Here is a 16,301-nt window from a genome sequence, read left to right on the forward strand (position 1 = left end):
GATTTGTTCCATAATGTGATTGACAGGGCCGAGACTACGTTAATATAATTGCTGACCTCAGTCACCATTTGCCGCTATGGTTGGTTGTTGTCTGCGCGTGCCGGCCAACATCAGTCCACATGTCCAGGGAGTGTGCGCTTCGCTTTGAGTTCTCGACCAAGTTTGTGACTGGGGCAAGTGATGTCTCTCATTTTTCGCTTTTTCTCTGCTTCTTGGATGACGTTTGACAAGTTGTTGCCAAACTTTTGGCCTGGCTGTTCAAGTTTGTCAGTGTGGTCATATGGAAAATGTACACGTACGCATAGTGAAAGCCGACATTCATTTTGGGAGGGGGTGATATCGAATCTCTGGCGAAGCTGTCTTTCAGGTGATGTTGATCAAAAGAGTGGTGTGAATGTCAGAGTGGAGTCATCATTGCAGAATTTGTTAGAATGAAATCAAATGCTTTAAATTTTCCGTCCCTCTCCCTCGTGCCGCCTAATCTGCAACTAAGGCTAAAAGCAACTCGCATGGTATATACACGAGCTCTGCGTGAACCTCGAATAGTGAGGACATGATCAGATTCCTGAAGCGTATTCTGAACAGCTTCCGATACGTCAAGGACCCGCGGTCTGCGATAAACAACGCCTAATGAACGCCATGCAAGCACGCTGCCTGCAATACATCTTCGTTGCCCACAATCGTTCCAGCCTGCCATGTCTTGGAGGCGTTGTATGGAGTATCAACCCGCGCCGTGGATGGGGCCTTAACACCCTTATATCCCACCGAACAGTAAGCCGGTGGATGCCGGTGCCACAGATTCGGGTGCATGGACACGCTCATGAACGTGCCCGTCAACGTGTGCATGGAAGACATCGACCTCGTTTGAGCCATCCATCTGCGGGATCGTAGTCACCTCAGTAATCTCCTTGTGCAGGTCGACTGAGACACTGCTCGACGAGGCCCGACGCTCAAGCGCAGGCTGAGCGTCTTCTATCATCTGTACATCTTCTTGAATGGCATCTTGAACGTCGAGCTCAGCTTCGACAGCTGCGATTTCAGCAAGCACTGCAGTCTCAGACGGCAGCTCGGTCTCATCAAGGTCGTCGTCCTCAGAAGCCACATCGGCAGCATCGTTTGCACCATCCTCGAGGCCAAGTCGCATATTGGCATCTGCGTCTTCCTCATCTGCTAGCTCAGCTGCATCTTCCTCCACTTGAAGGCCCTCGGACGCGTCAGCGCTGGCGTCTTCAGGACCCAGTTCGATCTCGACTTCGATCTCCTCGCCCTCGTCATCAGCCTCACCTGCTGCTGCCGCAGCATTAGCTGCATCTTCAGCCTGGAGGTCTGTGATAAACTGTTTCACCTGGGCCACGAACTTGTCGGCAACCTCGAATGATGTGTAGCCGCGGCGCTTGCGAGGGGCAGCAGTCTTGGGTCGTGCGGTCACCTTCTTAGGCGGGGGAGCTGGCACAGGTGCGCTGGCCTTGCGACCACGACCCACAGCCTTTCTGGGCGCTGAGGCTGGAGCCTTGATATCAATCTTCTTGGGTCTTCCCCGAGCCTTCTTGATAGGCTGATCAATATCCTTCTTCGCTTTATTGACGGGGGCTGTGCGAAGGCGAGAATTGATGCGAGGGGCAGCGGCGACTTTGGGAGCAACTTTAGCAGCCGGTTTCGAACGTGGTGAGGTACGCTTTGCGACGCGTGAGGAACCAGAAACGCGGCTCAGATCCAACGCGGGGCGACCGCGACGCTTTGGTGTCGCTGGAGCTACATCCGTAACGTCTTCCTTGCGCGGGCGTCCACTGCGTTTCTTGGGCACAGCAGCTCCGGCAACAACAGCCGTGGCAGCCTTAGGTGGTCTTCCAGCGCGCTTCTGCGTCGTGACGGGAGTCTCTGTGATGACTTCTTCAGCAGCTGCGACCGAGTGACGGCCGCGTTTAATGGCGCTATCGATCTGCGCAATCGGCTCGTCAACTTGTGTTTTCGCGGGGCGACCACGCTTCTTGGGTGGCTCGACGGTAGCTGCTTCTGCGGTAGTTGTCTTCGCAGCGCGACCGCGCTTCTTGGGAGGTGCCATTGCGGCGACAGGTGCGGCAGAGCCAGGCGCAGCAGCTTTGGCAGGGCGGCCGCGACGCGCCGTCCTAGTTTGCGCTTTAGGGGGCATTGGAACGTGCTGCCGGTGAAATTAGACGCGTTTAGTAGTCAACGGAATAACAGAAATTTTGAAGAGTCAAGAATGATAAGGTTGAGGTGGTGTCGGAATTAGACCACGTGATCGTAGAGGGTACGGACGCGTCGAAGGACTAGCCTTTTGTGGTAACTCTCGGCGCGGCTCGACCTTTTCTACAAGTCCACGCCTTGTCACATACCATCCGCCTTTACCTCGACATCTCGAAATTCGCACAGCTTGACTTCTGATCGGCAATTATCGCTGAGATCGCGCGCTTCTTTACGCTGTTGCGTGTGCTACAACGACGCGTTCATATGACGTCAACATGCTAATGCGAGAGTTCCAGGTGCTATGGACGTGTCATGCAGAGTCCACACTTTGTTGCTGATGGAGCTCGGCATACTTGTGCTTGGTCGTTGTCTCGCGCGCGTCTAGAGTTAACCTGCCATTCCTGGCACCGCACAGTGCCGCCAAAGATCGCGTTCAGAGTTCGTCACGTATTGTATCATTCCTTTGCAGCGCTCTGCTCAATCCAAGGGTTTTCGGCTCCTTATTGCTATCGACATTGCTCATTCATGTGTCAATCACAGTATCATCCACGAGTCGATACTGTGGATGAAATTCTTGTCTAATAACCTGTGTTGTTGACAGCTGCTGTTGGAGCAATGTCAAGCACGGCCCTGACCGTAACAGGACTATCCCAAGGAGGCCATGGGATTTCTTGAAGCCTTTGCTTGTGGTCTCCAAAGCGTCACCTAATGAAGCTCGCCCTCCGTCGACAAGACTTCAGAGGGCCCTAGCGCGTTCACAAGAGAGTGGCTCGACATGAACATTCATTCAGTTCAAACTGTAAGTTTGATTAAAGCTGCAACAACACATGAAGTAAAAGTATGTTTGAGCGATATAAGCGCGCCGAGACAGCTTCCGTCGTTGCTTCGACCTATGCGGCAACTTCTGACAAGGAAGAACCCAGCTCGGCGTGGTTCTTGGGTGAAGTGTTATATTGCATAGGTACTTGCGAAGAGCAGCCAAGGCGTACCCATCCATCGGCGCAAGACGGCGGTTTTCTGACACAAACATCACGGTGATAGTGGCGTGTACGCTACTTGGCAGTATCGACAGAAGTACCTCTCCTCTTCGAAAGTGCCTCATGAACTATAGCGAGTAATATATGTCGTCTGACGCTAGTGATTGTAATAGAAAATTCACATGACGGTGCAAGTGTGTGATGCCGGGGAGTTTTGCTCAGTACCTGCACCTATTTAGGTCTAGCGTATATAGCAGCGCTGACATGTTGTCCCCAGGACGGCCTCGTCAATCCCCCACAACCCCAGAAATGTCAGTATAACCCGTGCCGATTGCATTAAGCCCATAACAGCATATTCAAAAATCTGGTCGTGCAATCTGAAACGCCAACACCCATCACGCATGTCACAGTCGATCACCATCTTGATTGACACGCGCTCCGCGAGCGGAGCGGAACAAGCACTACGCCAAGACATTCCGTTGGGCGCTGTTTGCTTGATGGGGCAGGTGGGCACGCGACATTTTGCCCCATACAGTGATCGCTGCACATCTTGCAACAGACGGTACTGAATCGGGCCGATATTCGCACAAGATACTTGCGTTGACACGCGGTCTGTAACGCGTCGTTTGAGGCGTCCTTGTTGATCTTTGGTGGTCAAAGGGCGATCTATTGGAGAGTCAAGACAACGCGCGGTTACCTTGAGGTTAAGACCTGCGACAGCTGGCCGATCAGGACTCTTGATGCTTGTACTACTGTAGTGTGCGCGAGCTGCATTAGCAGGTTCGTGGTTGACGGGCGGACATGCTGTCTCAGGTCGGAGTACACAGTAGATCGTGCTCAGGTTGTCATAGTCGACATGTAGTATTGATTCGTATAGTTCCAGAGCTCGCGAAAGTCATTCCTCTGTCAGACAAAGTGATGACGTTTTCGACTCGTCACGCGTTATGCTCCATTGCCAGCGTACTACGAAGCAGAGGCCCTCACAAGAACATGGGCCTGTGATGGCCGTGTCGATTGGTTGGTAAGGTGGAAGCTAAAGAGCTGCTAAAACTGTGACCAAGAACACCACAAGAGTTGTGAGCGCGCGGCAGATGAAAGTTCTCTTGCAGTGGGTGGGTATTTGTCGTGAACGAGCCACCGGCGGCATCTCATCGTAGATTTGAGGTCCTGTCTGCTCATGCAGGGGCTCGCGTCATCCGAGAGTACATCTTGCACAGTAGGAGACCACAGTCGACGGGAAGTTTGCCACGAGGTGTCCGGGCTACGCCTGATTGGCGAATTGAGCTCCATAGGGGACTCTTGCAGCACCGAAATGTGGATTCACATCCATCAGTGTGTGGGCCTCTGCCACGTGATTCGAACGTGAACAGCCTCAACACCATCTGGAGAATCGTCGGAGCCCGGCTATAACGGCACTGTCGACGGGATGAATACAGATCTAACCTCTGTATTAGATTGAGAGTGCCATGCCGTAAGCGATGCAACCGTCTCCTTCAAGGTCATGGCGGCACTTCACACGAGACTGTAGTTGCCTCAAAACCCTTCAATCCGCAACGTGCGAGAAAGACAAGAGATGATTGGCAGACACCAAAATCGCAGGCTTTTTGCTTGTGGGGTCTCCAAGAGGGCGGAACGGAGCGCTTGGCGACTTGGCGAGTTGGCGGGATCAACTGTGTTGCATCGGCCAACCACCACCACGAATGTCGCAAGTGTCGTTGGCATGAGTGCTGGGCAGCGAGAATCCTTCTCGCTTGGCTGCTCTTGCATGGTAAGGCGCATGTTCATCCGTCCAAGTTTCGTGACATTGTGGCAAGTGCTCGCGTGCCCATATTTATATGGAAGAGCATCCTCTTGCGGTCCATAGTTTCCTCAGCAGATACTCGATACCCTCTCTTCTGAATCTCTCGGTCGTTCAGATTCAAGATGCCACCCGCAATCACTGCTAAGTACGATTGGATCCTTGCGATTACGACGGTTGCCTTCGTCTTTTCCGCGTTCGGTAACGGTGCCAATGATGTCGCCAACTCTTATGCCAGTATGTTCTTTGGACGCATCCAGGAGAGTGCAAGTGCTGACGAGTCCTAGCATCTGTGGCTGCTCAGACCCTGACTATGGTGCAAGTCGGTTTCTTGTCCATTGTCACTGAGTTCGTCGGAGCTGTCGCTCTCGGAGCTCGTGTCACCGCCACTATCAAGAACGGAATCATCAACATCGAGCGCTTCCAAGCTCCCGCCGAGCCTGGCACACTCATGCTCGCCATGGGCTGTGCTGAGGTTGGCAGTGCGACCTGGCTGATGTTCGCTACACGCATGGGTATGCCAGTCTCTACTACCCAGACCATCGTCGGCGCTCTCGTTGGTGTTGGCTTCGCGACCAACGCTGGAGTCACATGGGGCTGGGAGTCCGGCTCTGTCTCTCAAGTCGCTGCCAGCTGGGCCATTGCTCCCCTCATTGCCTGCGCATTCAGCGCGATCATCTTCGGCACAGTCAAGTATGCTGTTCTGGAGCGTGAAGACTCTTTCAAGTGGGGTATGAGGCTCATCCCATGGTACTTTGCTGCCACTGGAGCCATTCTGGCATTGTTCATCGTTGTCGAAACTCCCACAGCGCCTTCTCTTGAAGAGTTTGGCGCTGGCAACGCTGCTGGTATCATCCTTGGCGTCTTCGCTGGAGTACTGGTATTCAGCTACGTCTTCTTTATGCCTTACCTCAAGCGCAAGTTGATTCAGAAAGACGCCCGTCTGCGCATCTGGCATATTCCTCTCGGACCTCTACTCACCCGAGAAAACCCTCCCCTTTACTTTGCAGGCAAGGCTGATGGCGAGTACGTCAAGAACTACTATGCTGATGCCTATGGCGAGGTTCGTGCTCAAGGCCAGGAACTGCGACAGCGTAATGCCAACGGCCTCCACGATGGGGAGAAGCAGCCACAGAATGTTGATGACATCCAGAAGGCTTCGCCAGGAAGTAGCAAGGACGGCCTTCCTACCAACCCAGAAGACGCCAAAATTCTGGAGGAGAAGATCAAGAGTGATCCAGACGCGGTTCCTCAACTGTCGAAGCAGCGCAAGCACTTGGAGCCATACGAACGATTCATCGGACCTGTCAAGGAGTTGTCATGGTCAAATCCGATGAAGTTCTGGGGATACTTCAAGTTCGGTCTGCTCCAGGGTGTCACCCGCGATGTCATCACCCACGACAGCGACAAACTTCGTGATATTCACGCTCGCGCCAACCGTTACGATGTCCGTGTTGAGCACATGTGGACCTACTGCCAAGTTATCTCTGCAATGATGATGAGTATAGCTCACGGTTCCAACGATGTGGCCAACGCTGTTGGTCCTTGGTCTGCCGTGTACCAAACCTACATGGAGGGCGCCATTGCCACCCAATCCGGCACCCCCATCTGGATGTTGGTTGTTGCTGGTCTCTTGCTCGGTCTCGGATTCTGGTTCTACGGATAGTAAGTCCCTCAAGAGTACCACTTGTCGTATCTTGCTAACATTGACTAGCCACATTATGCGCGCTCTTGGAAACAAGATCACACAGATGAGTCCTACTCGCGGCTTTGCTACTGAGCTTGGAGCTGCCGTCACCGTGCTGCTAGCATCGCGCTTGGGTCTCCCAGTGTCGACAACGCAGTGCCTGACCGGTGCTCTTATTGGAACAGCGCTCATGAACTACGACCTGAAAGCTGTAAACTGGGCACAGTTGGGCTTCATCTTCATGGGCTGGGTGGTCACGCTGCCCGCTTCCGGTTTGATTGCTGGACTACTCTGCGTCATGGCGCTGAACACGCCCCATTTCTAAGCTCTTGTTAGCGTTTTGTTTGAGCATGGATCCGGCGTTGAATGCTGTTTAGATCTTCCATACTGCGGCACAGGTGCCGCCACGACTTTAGATACACTACACAATAACGACAGCTGAAGTGTTAGACAACACTGCGAAAGGGAACAATCAACACTTTAAATCAATCAGAAGAAATGCCTGTGATGTGTAATCGTTCGCCCGCCACTTGCAAGCCTTCGGTGCGAAAAGAAGATTGGGACTTCGAGCTCGAGCCGATGGAGTGGTGATGGGACGCGCGCAGGGAAGGAACGCCGATAACGCCACTAGTGACGCGCCGCGCTAGTGACGCATTCAACTGCCCCGCAAACCAGTGACTTAATTTTTTGAAAGACCCCGCGGCGGTCTTTTCAGGTCTTTTAGGCTTCGCAGAGACATCTTCGGAATCCCCCGACAATCTTTCTGTCATACGAATTGGCACTGCCGTGTCCAGCATGGCGTCCAGCGAAAGCCCCTACCTGATTCTGCCGGGCGCTTCCGCCCACTCCGACTTCCGTCTGAAGCGGCTGGCGCAGGAGATTGGCGCGACTGAAGTGCGCTCTGTATGGGCGCATTTTGTCAATCCTTTGCGCGAGTTGAGCAGTACTGAGCTCAGCACTCTGCAGCAGCTTCTCAGCTATGGAGAGTACCCAGACACACATGACCATTTGTCACAGGTGCTTCTTGACGCCATTCACCGCGGCGGAGAGCCCAGCGACAACACAACAGCGCTCTTCTACATTTCGCCGCGCGCAGGCACAATCTCGCCATGGAGCTCATTGGCGTCCATGATTGCACGCACTTGCACGCTCGAGAATGCTGTCAAGCGTGTCGAGCGTGGTATGGTTATCGCCGCCTCCTTCGACCGCCAGCTCGGTGCTGATGAGATCCCAAATCGCGACCGCCTATACGATCGCATGACCCAGACCATCGAACGTAAAGCACCAAATCTGGAGGCTATCTTTGGTGAGAGTGAGCCTGCGCAGGCCACCACCATTAGCTTTGATGAGTACAACAGCGCTCAAGCAGCTCTCGAGCATGCCAACAATGAACTTGGCTTGGCTATGGACAAGTCAGAGATCGAGTATCTCGTCGAAGCATACACGAAAGAGTTGAAGAGAGGTCCTGTGGATGTTGAGCTGTTCATGTTCGCCCAGGTCAACTCTGAGCACTGCAGACACAAGCAGTTCAACGCCGATTTCACGATTGATGGCATTCACAAGCCCTACTCGCTCTTTGGCATGATTCGCAACACCCACCAGAAGCACCCACAGCACGTCGTCAGCGCCTACAGTGATAACGCTGCAGTCCTGAACGGTGAAGAAGCAAGCTTCTGGGCGCCCAACAACTTGACTGGTGAATGGAACGGAGTTAAGGAGACAGTACACATTCTCTGCAAGGTCGAGACGCACAACCATCCCACTGCTGTATCGCCATTCCCGGGTGCCGCAACTGGCTCTGGAGGCGAGATCCGAGACGAAGGCGCTGTCGGTCGTGGATCGAAGCCAAAGGCTGGTCTTGCGGGTTTCACAGTCTCAGACTTGCTAATTGAAGGCTTCGAACGACCTTGGGAGCTGCGAGATGTCGGGAAGCCGGCACACATTGCTAGCAGTCTGGACATCATGCTTGAAGCGCCAATTGGTAGCGCACAGTTCAACAACGAGTTTGGTCGTCCTTGCACAATTGGTTACTTCAGGACCATGTTGATGGAGGTCTTCACGAATGAGAAAGAGTCGGAAATTCGAGGTTTTCACAAGCCTATCATGCTAGCAGGCGGAGTGGGTACAGTCAGACCCCAGCACGCTCTAAAGGACCCAGATATCGTGCCTGCTGGTTCTCACTTGCTCGTTATTGGTGGACCTGCCATGCTTATCGGTCTTGGTGGCGGCGCTGCATCCAGCGTGCAGTCTGGTGAGGGCAAGGTTGAACTCGACTTTGCCAGTGTGCAGCGTGGCAACCCGGAAGTCCAGAGGCGAGCACAGGAAGTCATCGATGCCTGTCGATCAATGGGTGACAAGAACCCCATCCTTTTCATCCACGATGTCGGTGCTGGAGGTCTTTCAAATGCCTTGCCCGAGCTCGTCCATGACTCTGGACTCGGAGCCATCTTTGAGTTGCGCGAGATAGACAACACGGACGGAGGCATGAGTCCGCTCCAAATTTGGTGCTGCGAAGCACAGGAGCGCTACGTGTTGGCTGTTGGTCCCGACGAGCTTGATCTCTTCAAGCGTATCTGTCATCGTGAACGCTGCGGTTACTCGGTCGTTGGTGTTGCCACTGACGAGCAGCGACTTGTCTTGAAGGATAGGGATTCAAAAGAGAACCCAACACCTATCGACTTGCCGATGTCCACGCTGTTTGGAAAGCCACCCAAGATGTCTCGCGTCGTAGAGTCGAGGAAACTAAGGCTGCCGCCTTTCGACAGCAGCCTGTCAATGTACATCCCAGACGTACCGAAAGATGGACTGGTTGCCGAGGCTGTTGATCGCGTGCTGACACTTCCGTCCGTTGGCTCAAAGAACTTCTTGATCACCATTGGTGACCGCACTGTTGGTGGAATGACTGTCCGCGATCAGATGGTTGGCAAATGGCAGGTTCCAGTGTCGGATGTATCAGTCACCGCGACCTCGCTCATGTCTGGTGTCAAGACTGGTGAAGCGATGGCGATGGGAGAGAAGCCCACTCTGGCGCTTATCTCAGCGGCAGCATCGGCTAGGATGGCTGTCGCCGAGTCTCTCATGAACATTGCCGCAGCGAGTCTGTTCGACAGGCTATCCAGAGTCAGATTGTCCGCAAACTGGATGTCAGCTGGCAGCCATCCTGGTGAGGGTGCCGCCTTGTACGAGGCTGTTGAGGCCATTGGCATGGACCTTTGCCCGCGTCTTGGCATATCGATCCCAGTCGGCAAGGACTCGATGAGCATGAAGATGAAGTGGTCAGAGAACGGTGACGCAAAGGAGGTCACAGCGCCAATGTCTCTCATCATCACCGCCTTTGCACCTGTCAATCGCATTGACCGAACCTGGACCCCTGCCCTAGAGCGTCTTGAGGATGTTGGTGAGACAGTCCTGATGTACGTCGACCTTGCGGCCGGCAGGAAGGCACTTGGTGGCTCGGCCCTGGCTCAGACTTTCGGACAAGTCGGCGACGAGGCGCCTGACGTCCACGATGCCAATATTATCAAGGACTACTTTGATGCCGTCGAGCAACTGCACGAGTCTGGCATTGTACTCGCCTACCACGATCGATCGGATGGCGGTCTGTTCACTACTCTGGTCGAGATGATGTTCGCTGGTCGATGCGGCCTGGAAATCATGCTTGATGGTGTAGCCAAATCAAGCGAGCCCAAGGATGTCCTTGAGGCCCTTTTCAACGAAGAACTTGGTGCTGTCTTCCAGATCAAGAAGAAGGATGAAGTTGCTTTCAATCGCTGCTTCGCCACATGTGGTCCTCCTCCAGGCATGATCAAGAAGATCGGTCGCGTCCCGGAGGCCTCCAAGCAGGGCTTGTCCATCGCAGTCGGCTCCCTGACTGTATACAGAAACACCCGCTCGAAGCTTCAGCAGAGGTGGGCTGAGACATCCTACCGCATGCAGCGTCTTCGCGACAACCCCGAGTGTGCGGATAAGGAGTTTGCTCTCATCACTGACGATAAGGACCCTGGTCTATCGTACAACCTCAACTTCAAACCGCAAGAGAATATCCTGCCACTCAAGGCCAGCATCTCATCTGCATTCATCTCGAAGCCTCGCGTGGCCATCCTCAGAGAAGAGGGTGTCAACGGTCAGAGCGAGATGGCCTTCGCCTTCCACATGGCTGGTTTCTCGGCGATTGACGTCCACATGACCGATATCATCTCCGAGCGAGTGTCACTCGCAGGCTTTGTTGGTGTCGCAGCCTGTGGTGGTTTCTCGTACGGTGACGTCCTTGGCGCCGGTCAAGGATGGGCAAAGTCTGTCTTGCTGCACCCCAACACCCGCAAGGAGTTCAAGACTTTCTTCGAGCGCCCAGACACGTTCGCCCTTGGTGTTTGCAATGGTTGTCAATTCTTGTCCAAATTGAAGGAGTTGATTCCTGGTGCAGAGGCTTGGCCCACTTTCGAACGCAACGCCTCTGAGCAGTACGAGGCACGCGTTTGTATGGTCGAAGTCATTGACCCCAAGGGCCCTAACAGCAATCCTTCGGTGTTCCTTCACGGCATGCACGGCTCCAAGCTGCCTATTGTCACAGCTCACGGGGAGGGTCGTGTCCACTTCCCTGCATCTTCGACCTCGTCATCAAGTCCTCAGACTCTTTACGACGAGAACCTGGTTTCCCTGCGCTATGTTGATAACTACGGCAAGCAGACCGAGACATACCCCTACAATCCCAACGGCTCGCCGATGGGTATTACCGGAGTGCGCTCGACCAGCGGTCGCGTCCTGGCGCTCATGCCTCACCCAGAGCGCACAATCGTCAAGGAGGTTGCCAGCTACATCCCCAAAAACCAGGCTGAGGAATGGGGCGAGCTTGGCCCCTGGAGCCGCATGTTCAAGAGTGCGAGAAAGTGGGTTGGTTAAGCCGCTTGAACTGGCGAGAACGATTCTTTGCATTTGATTACTCGGCGTTAGTGTGATATCCACCTGAAAAGGAACGAAAATGTAGACAGAGGCTCGAGCAAAACAATGTTGATATGGTCTTTTACCTAGATCCGACTACATTTCTTGCTATCGATGTGTAGAAGGCCGTCGTCTCGCGGACAGGCTGGGAGACAATGCGCCTATCTTCAAGTGCGTGTCTACGAAGAGCAGCCGCTCTGTATGAACAACGTCCCAACAAGCAGACTGAGCGACAGTATTCACTGCAGAGCCCAAATCCTCTACATCGTCTTACAGGGTAGATTGGTACAATTTCAGCCCGTTCTTGATTAACGGTTCAGGAAAGTTAACCATCCGAATGCGAGGAAAGGCATTCAAGCAACGTGTACAGCGCTGTTCACGCTGAACACAAGTGCTCGGCATGAACTTTTCTCGCACACAATATTGCCGCAGCCTGACTACAAAAAAAACATCTTAGTCCAGCCACACCTTCGTCCTTTCACAGCCATCGATTATAGCTTGTCGATGCATCTCACTTCTCGGGATGAATTCGACTTCGAATGGCTCGCTTCCCATCAGCATGCCCGTGTGAAACCCAGTCTCGGCACTCAGATCCAGCTGGCCCTTTGGCTTTACGTCGAAAGCCCAGACGAGCTTCGCAGCCATAGTTATGAAACCATTCTGTGCGAAGACGTTCCCAGGACACGAGCGGCGACCGCTGCCAAATGCGTATGAGACCTTGCGGCCTTCGGCTTTACACTTTTCGGCAGGTAGTGTAGTGCCGTAAGGGTTAGCGAGGTAGCGCTCCGGATTGAAGGTGTCTGGGGAAGGGTAGAGCGCCGGGTCGTGCGAATCGCTCCAGATGTTCTGTAGGAGGACTGTACCTTTGGGGAGGAAGTAGCCGCGGAAGGTATCGTCAGCGTCGAGGGTATGGGGCAGGTTGATAGTGACGACCGGACGCCAGCGGAGGATCTGCATTTGTCAGTCAGTCTTCGTCAATGAAGGATGCTGGCTGGGAGGAGCTCACTTCGAAGAAACACGCCTTCAAGTATGGTAACTTTTCCAGGTCTTCAACCCGGGGCGGCTGGCCTCCTACAGACACGCTGTCTACTTCCTCCTGCGCGCGTTTGAGAACATCGGGGAGACCGCCCAGGATTTTGATAAAGGTCAGAGCGGTAAGGTATGTAGTGTCGACCGCAGCATCGAGCACGCCACCGCCGAAATACGCAAGCTGATGGTTGTCGAGTTTGGTTTTACCGTCTTGCTCTCGCAGTAGTCTTGCCAACAGCGACAAGAAACCACCAGGCTTTTCGTTGTTCCCAGCACGATCATTCTCCAACTCAGCTTGAGCGCAATCCAACAACATATAATAGAAGAACTGCAGGTTCTTGCGCACTTTTGCGGCTTTCCCTCTCCATGCTGAACAAGATTCTGGGAGATAGTTGAGCAAAGGGAACATGTCGACTGGCGGTGCAAATGCAGGGTCGAGCAGCTCCAGCCAGTCCTTCTGGTTATCGTAAAAGAGTTTGATCAATTCTTTGTCCTTTTGCGCGCCCCGGTGGCCACAGATTGCGCTCAGTGGTGTTCCCATGCCCCAGTTGTGTAGGTGGTCCTGGAACGTTTCTGGCGCCGTGACAAGATTGTACGCAAAGTAAGCTGCTCCGGCGTCTTGCAGAGGGAGGGCTTGTTCACACCCGGCGGGGCCAAGGAGAACCTTGATTGCAGAGCGAAACAGCTTCAAGTTCGAGTCGTTCTGCAGAGACAAGATATGCGTTGTGTCCTGGATGATGTGATCACGGAAGATGTAGTCAGTGGGTCGGCCAGAGTAGATGGCCCCTCGCTTCTCGAATAGTTCTCGCGCGACTTCAGCACCGTTGAGGATGACAAGATTGGTAGGTCCGGCCTTAAGCCCGATGATGTCACCGTAGGTCTTGCGCCATTCTGTGAACTTGATGTGGAGTTTGTTCGAGGCAATGTGTCGCACGTTACCAACGAAAGGCAACGACGGCGGACCTGGAGGGTAGTTCTTCGGCGGTAGTGATTGTAGTGAGAATCGAATGACAGTGACAAGAGTATACGCCAATCCCAGGCCCACAAGGACCTGCACAAGGGATTCACTGCTGTTGCCCATCTTGGCTACTGACAGTACGATCAATTGAGAGGAAGATCCAAGATTGTGTAGCTATGTGTATCATGCTCCCATCGCGGGCTATTAATGCTTCAGACGACCCCTGCAGTTGATATGTACCTTGATCAGCGGTATTATCCGTCCCACACATCTGCATGGCTGTATTGTCCTTCGTAGCACAGCACATCGCCAAGGGTTGGTTAACGTTCAAGGATGTCACATTGGACGTCGCGCTCGTATGATGACCGGTGAGTCCTTCGCAGACACTATGGCAGCGGAATAACCAGACCTTCGGAGGCGGGGATGCTGCAGCCTTTAGTTGATGTCCCACCACACACGCTGAAAGGATAGCAGCCTTCAAGTGGCCCTCTGCCAGCAACACTCCGCACCGTCATATCCTCAAGGCGTTCGTCTCCTAGGCTGTTCGCACTGTGTACATCCAACTCTTTAAAGATCTATACGCCAGGTCGAAGCGTATGAGGAAACAGTAGAATGTTTTTTGATTCTCTATTCTCAAGACCCGGCTTTCCGAAAGACAAGACAAACAGTACAGGTGATCATCGAGAACAGAACTCGTTGAGGTAGATCTTCTGCAGTACAGCGTGGCGTGATGTCTATGCGGACTTGAGATCAGTATATTAAGAGCTGTGCAGCGAGAGCCATGTAATTGGACGTGTGCCCCGAGAGAAGGGTGCCGCAGGGAGCAGAATGACTCTGCATATCATCTTTTACGTGCGTTGGGTGCTACCGAGCTCAGATCAATGTTGATGCTTACGCTGTGGTGTCGTGAAGGAGCAAGAACCAAAATAGGAAGTTCCAAGGCTGGTAGTGGGGCTGGTGCGGTTATGGAGAAGGATGACGTTGAGTCGCGCTAGTAAATAGTGTGAGGGTCGCACTATGTACGCTTCGTCATTGCATCGCGATCCAACATTTCCCACGGTGCCACCACAGCCTTGTTCGATTCACCTATCCAGCATAGTGACTTTCACGTGTCTCTAGCCAAATCCATCTATCCATCTGCGGTCATTGCGCTGGTCTTGACTCGTAATCGTATCGAAACAACCGTTGAATGGTCAAGCGAGTGCACACTTGAAGCAGACGTTGATGCGCTTGGGTATTGCAGACTTTTGCCCTTGCCAATAGGAAAGACACTGGAAGTCAATACCCCGCGCAGGGACGTTGTCGATCGGCGCACCATTGCTCGCCCCCAATTTAACGGCCCGGATTGGTGCCACAATATGTCGAGCTTGCACAGTTGTGACAGCAGTGACACCATTGCGGTATTTCAGGCATCGGGCTTTCTCGATTCGTCTGTATTGCTAGGAACTTGGGGCACGGCATCAGTCAGCCTAATCCCGGCCTGCAGGTCCGCTGTAGACCTAAGCACAAGGCTGGACCACTAAGAATTGGTAAAGAGCATGTTACCCCCGATCCTTTGCACATATTACCGCTATTCACAAGGTCTGAACCTTGCCTTCACACTTTATACTCCCCGAATATTCAAACGAACAGCATATCTTGTCGCAGAAACCACCTGATTGACGCGGCTCGTGTCATCCAGCCTTACTGCATACCGCTGGAATCTGATATTCACTACTGTTTAGTGTAAGCCTTGATCGCTATTCTTTAGAATCCTTTCCGCAAAAGTCAGATAGAGGGCGACATCGTCTCCAACGAGCGTATTCGCGACAACCATTCGCGTATCGTGAACTGCCCATCATCCACATTTGAAGATCTTCTTTCCATCCCTCGTGTGGAATCCGCCGCTGGAATCCGCCACTAGAATCCGCCGTATTCTCTGCCTGAGATAGTCGCATTCAACGGGTCAGGAGACGATCGACATGAGATTCTGCGGTTAACTCATTTCAGAAGACCCACATTTTGTGTGAGCGTGGCAATCACATTCACATCTTCATGAGGGTAATCCGTGCCTATCACGCTTTTCGCATGGTTGCTAAAATAATGACCTGGCTCGCGACTAAGATGGCAGCAGCATTCGCCATACTGTTTTGCCTGGAGACTTTGTCATTCTCAAATGAGACGACTCACCCTTCAATCACGGTCTGTCTACGCCAGCGGCTCAACAGATCCGCCATGGGACTTGTGACTGTCCGGTCATAAGAGCTATTCCTGAGGCGTTCATCCGAGCGGCATATGAGATGTTTATGACCTTAACGCTGAGTATAACTACACCTTGAGAACATTCTAGCAGTGTATCAGGAAGTGATCGTGGATGTTTCGCCTGCGACAAACTGTGCTCATGAGAACAACAACTAGGAAAGCCACCACCTCTCATAAAATGTTACCTTTAACAATGAGGAGCAAGCTCATGATGCTGAGAGTAGTACCGATCGGCGCAGATAGCGAGTGCAGATTGAGAAGTAACAATGGCCAGCTATCGCTATCTTTGCTCTAATACCACCCCCAAACGCTTTCAACCTGAAGCTAACTGTTATTGAGACTTTGAAGAGCAAGACCAATCCAGCGCGTGACCCTATTCTGTTTCATCCGATTTCGACCATCTTTACTTGTCTTATTGACCTCTTCTTTGGACGAAGACGCGCGGAGCTCTGAAGACTTCCTGGGATC

The 16,301-nt window shown here is 53.0% G+C and overlaps 3 protein-coding genes across 3 annotated transcripts; 1 reads left to right on the forward strand and 2 right to left on the reverse strand.

Moving 5' to 3' along the window:
• Positions 1 to 432: 432 nt before the first annotated feature.
• C7974DRAFT_387640 (uncharacterized protein) lies at positions 433 to 2,226 on the reverse strand. The gene has a single exon (XM_046141191.1). It carries the CDS (start codon positions 2,147 to 2,149, stop codon positions 755 to 757), a length of 1,395 nt encoding a protein of 464 aa, XP_046000000.1. The 5' UTR covers positions 2,150 to 2,226; the 3' UTR covers positions 433 to 754.
• A 2,879-nt stretch (positions 2,227 to 5,105) lies between these two features.
• C7974DRAFT_373272 (phosphate transporter family-domain-containing protein) lies at positions 5,106 to 11,886 on the forward strand (the record flags this gene model as incomplete). Its single annotated transcript, XM_046140092.1, has 5 exons — positions 5,106 to 5,217; positions 5,268 to 6,645; positions 6,695 to 6,939; positions 7,362 to 11,557; positions 11,728 to 11,886. 5 exons carry the CDS (start codon positions 5,106 to 5,108, stop codon positions 11,884 to 11,886), a joined length of 6,090 nt encoding a protein of 2,029 aa, XP_046000001.1.
• C7974DRAFT_124355 (cytochrome P450) lies at positions 11,813 to 14,137 on the reverse strand. The gene is made up of 2 exons (XM_046135220.1): positions 12,612 to 14,137; positions 11,813 to 12,556 (listed from the first exon to the last, which is right to left on the reverse strand). Exons 1-2 carry the CDS (start codon positions 13,713 to 13,715, stop codon positions 12,059 to 12,061), a joined length of 1,602 nt encoding a protein of 533 aa, XP_046000002.1. The 5' UTR covers positions 13,716 to 14,137; the 3' UTR covers positions 11,813 to 12,058.
• Between the last annotated feature and the right edge of the window lie 2,164 nt (positions 14,138 to 16,301).

This window comes from Boeremia exigua (genome assembly GCF_020726555.1).
Source record: "Boeremia exigua strain MPI-SDFR-AT-0100 chromosome Unknown C7974scaffold_3, whole genome shotgun sequence".
Lineage (NCBI taxonomy): Eukaryota > Fungi > Ascomycota > Dothideomycetes > Pleosporales > Didymellaceae > Boeremia > Boeremia exigua.

Bases quoted from the DNA above. Each gene is read 5' to 3' on its own strand.
- C7974DRAFT_387640 (XM_046141191.1), bottom strand. From the start codon at position 2,149: ATGCCCCCTAAAGCGCAAACTAGGACGGCGCGTCGCGGCCGCCCTGCC.
- C7974DRAFT_124355 (XM_046135220.1), bottom strand. From the start codon at position 13,715: ATGGGCAACAGCAGTGAATCCCTTGTGCAGGTCCTTGTGGGCCTGGGA. The intron at 12,557-12,611 runs GTGAGCTCCTCC...TGACAAATGCAG, and splicing joins TGAAGGCGTGTTTCTTCGAA to ATCCTCCGCTGGCGTCCGGT.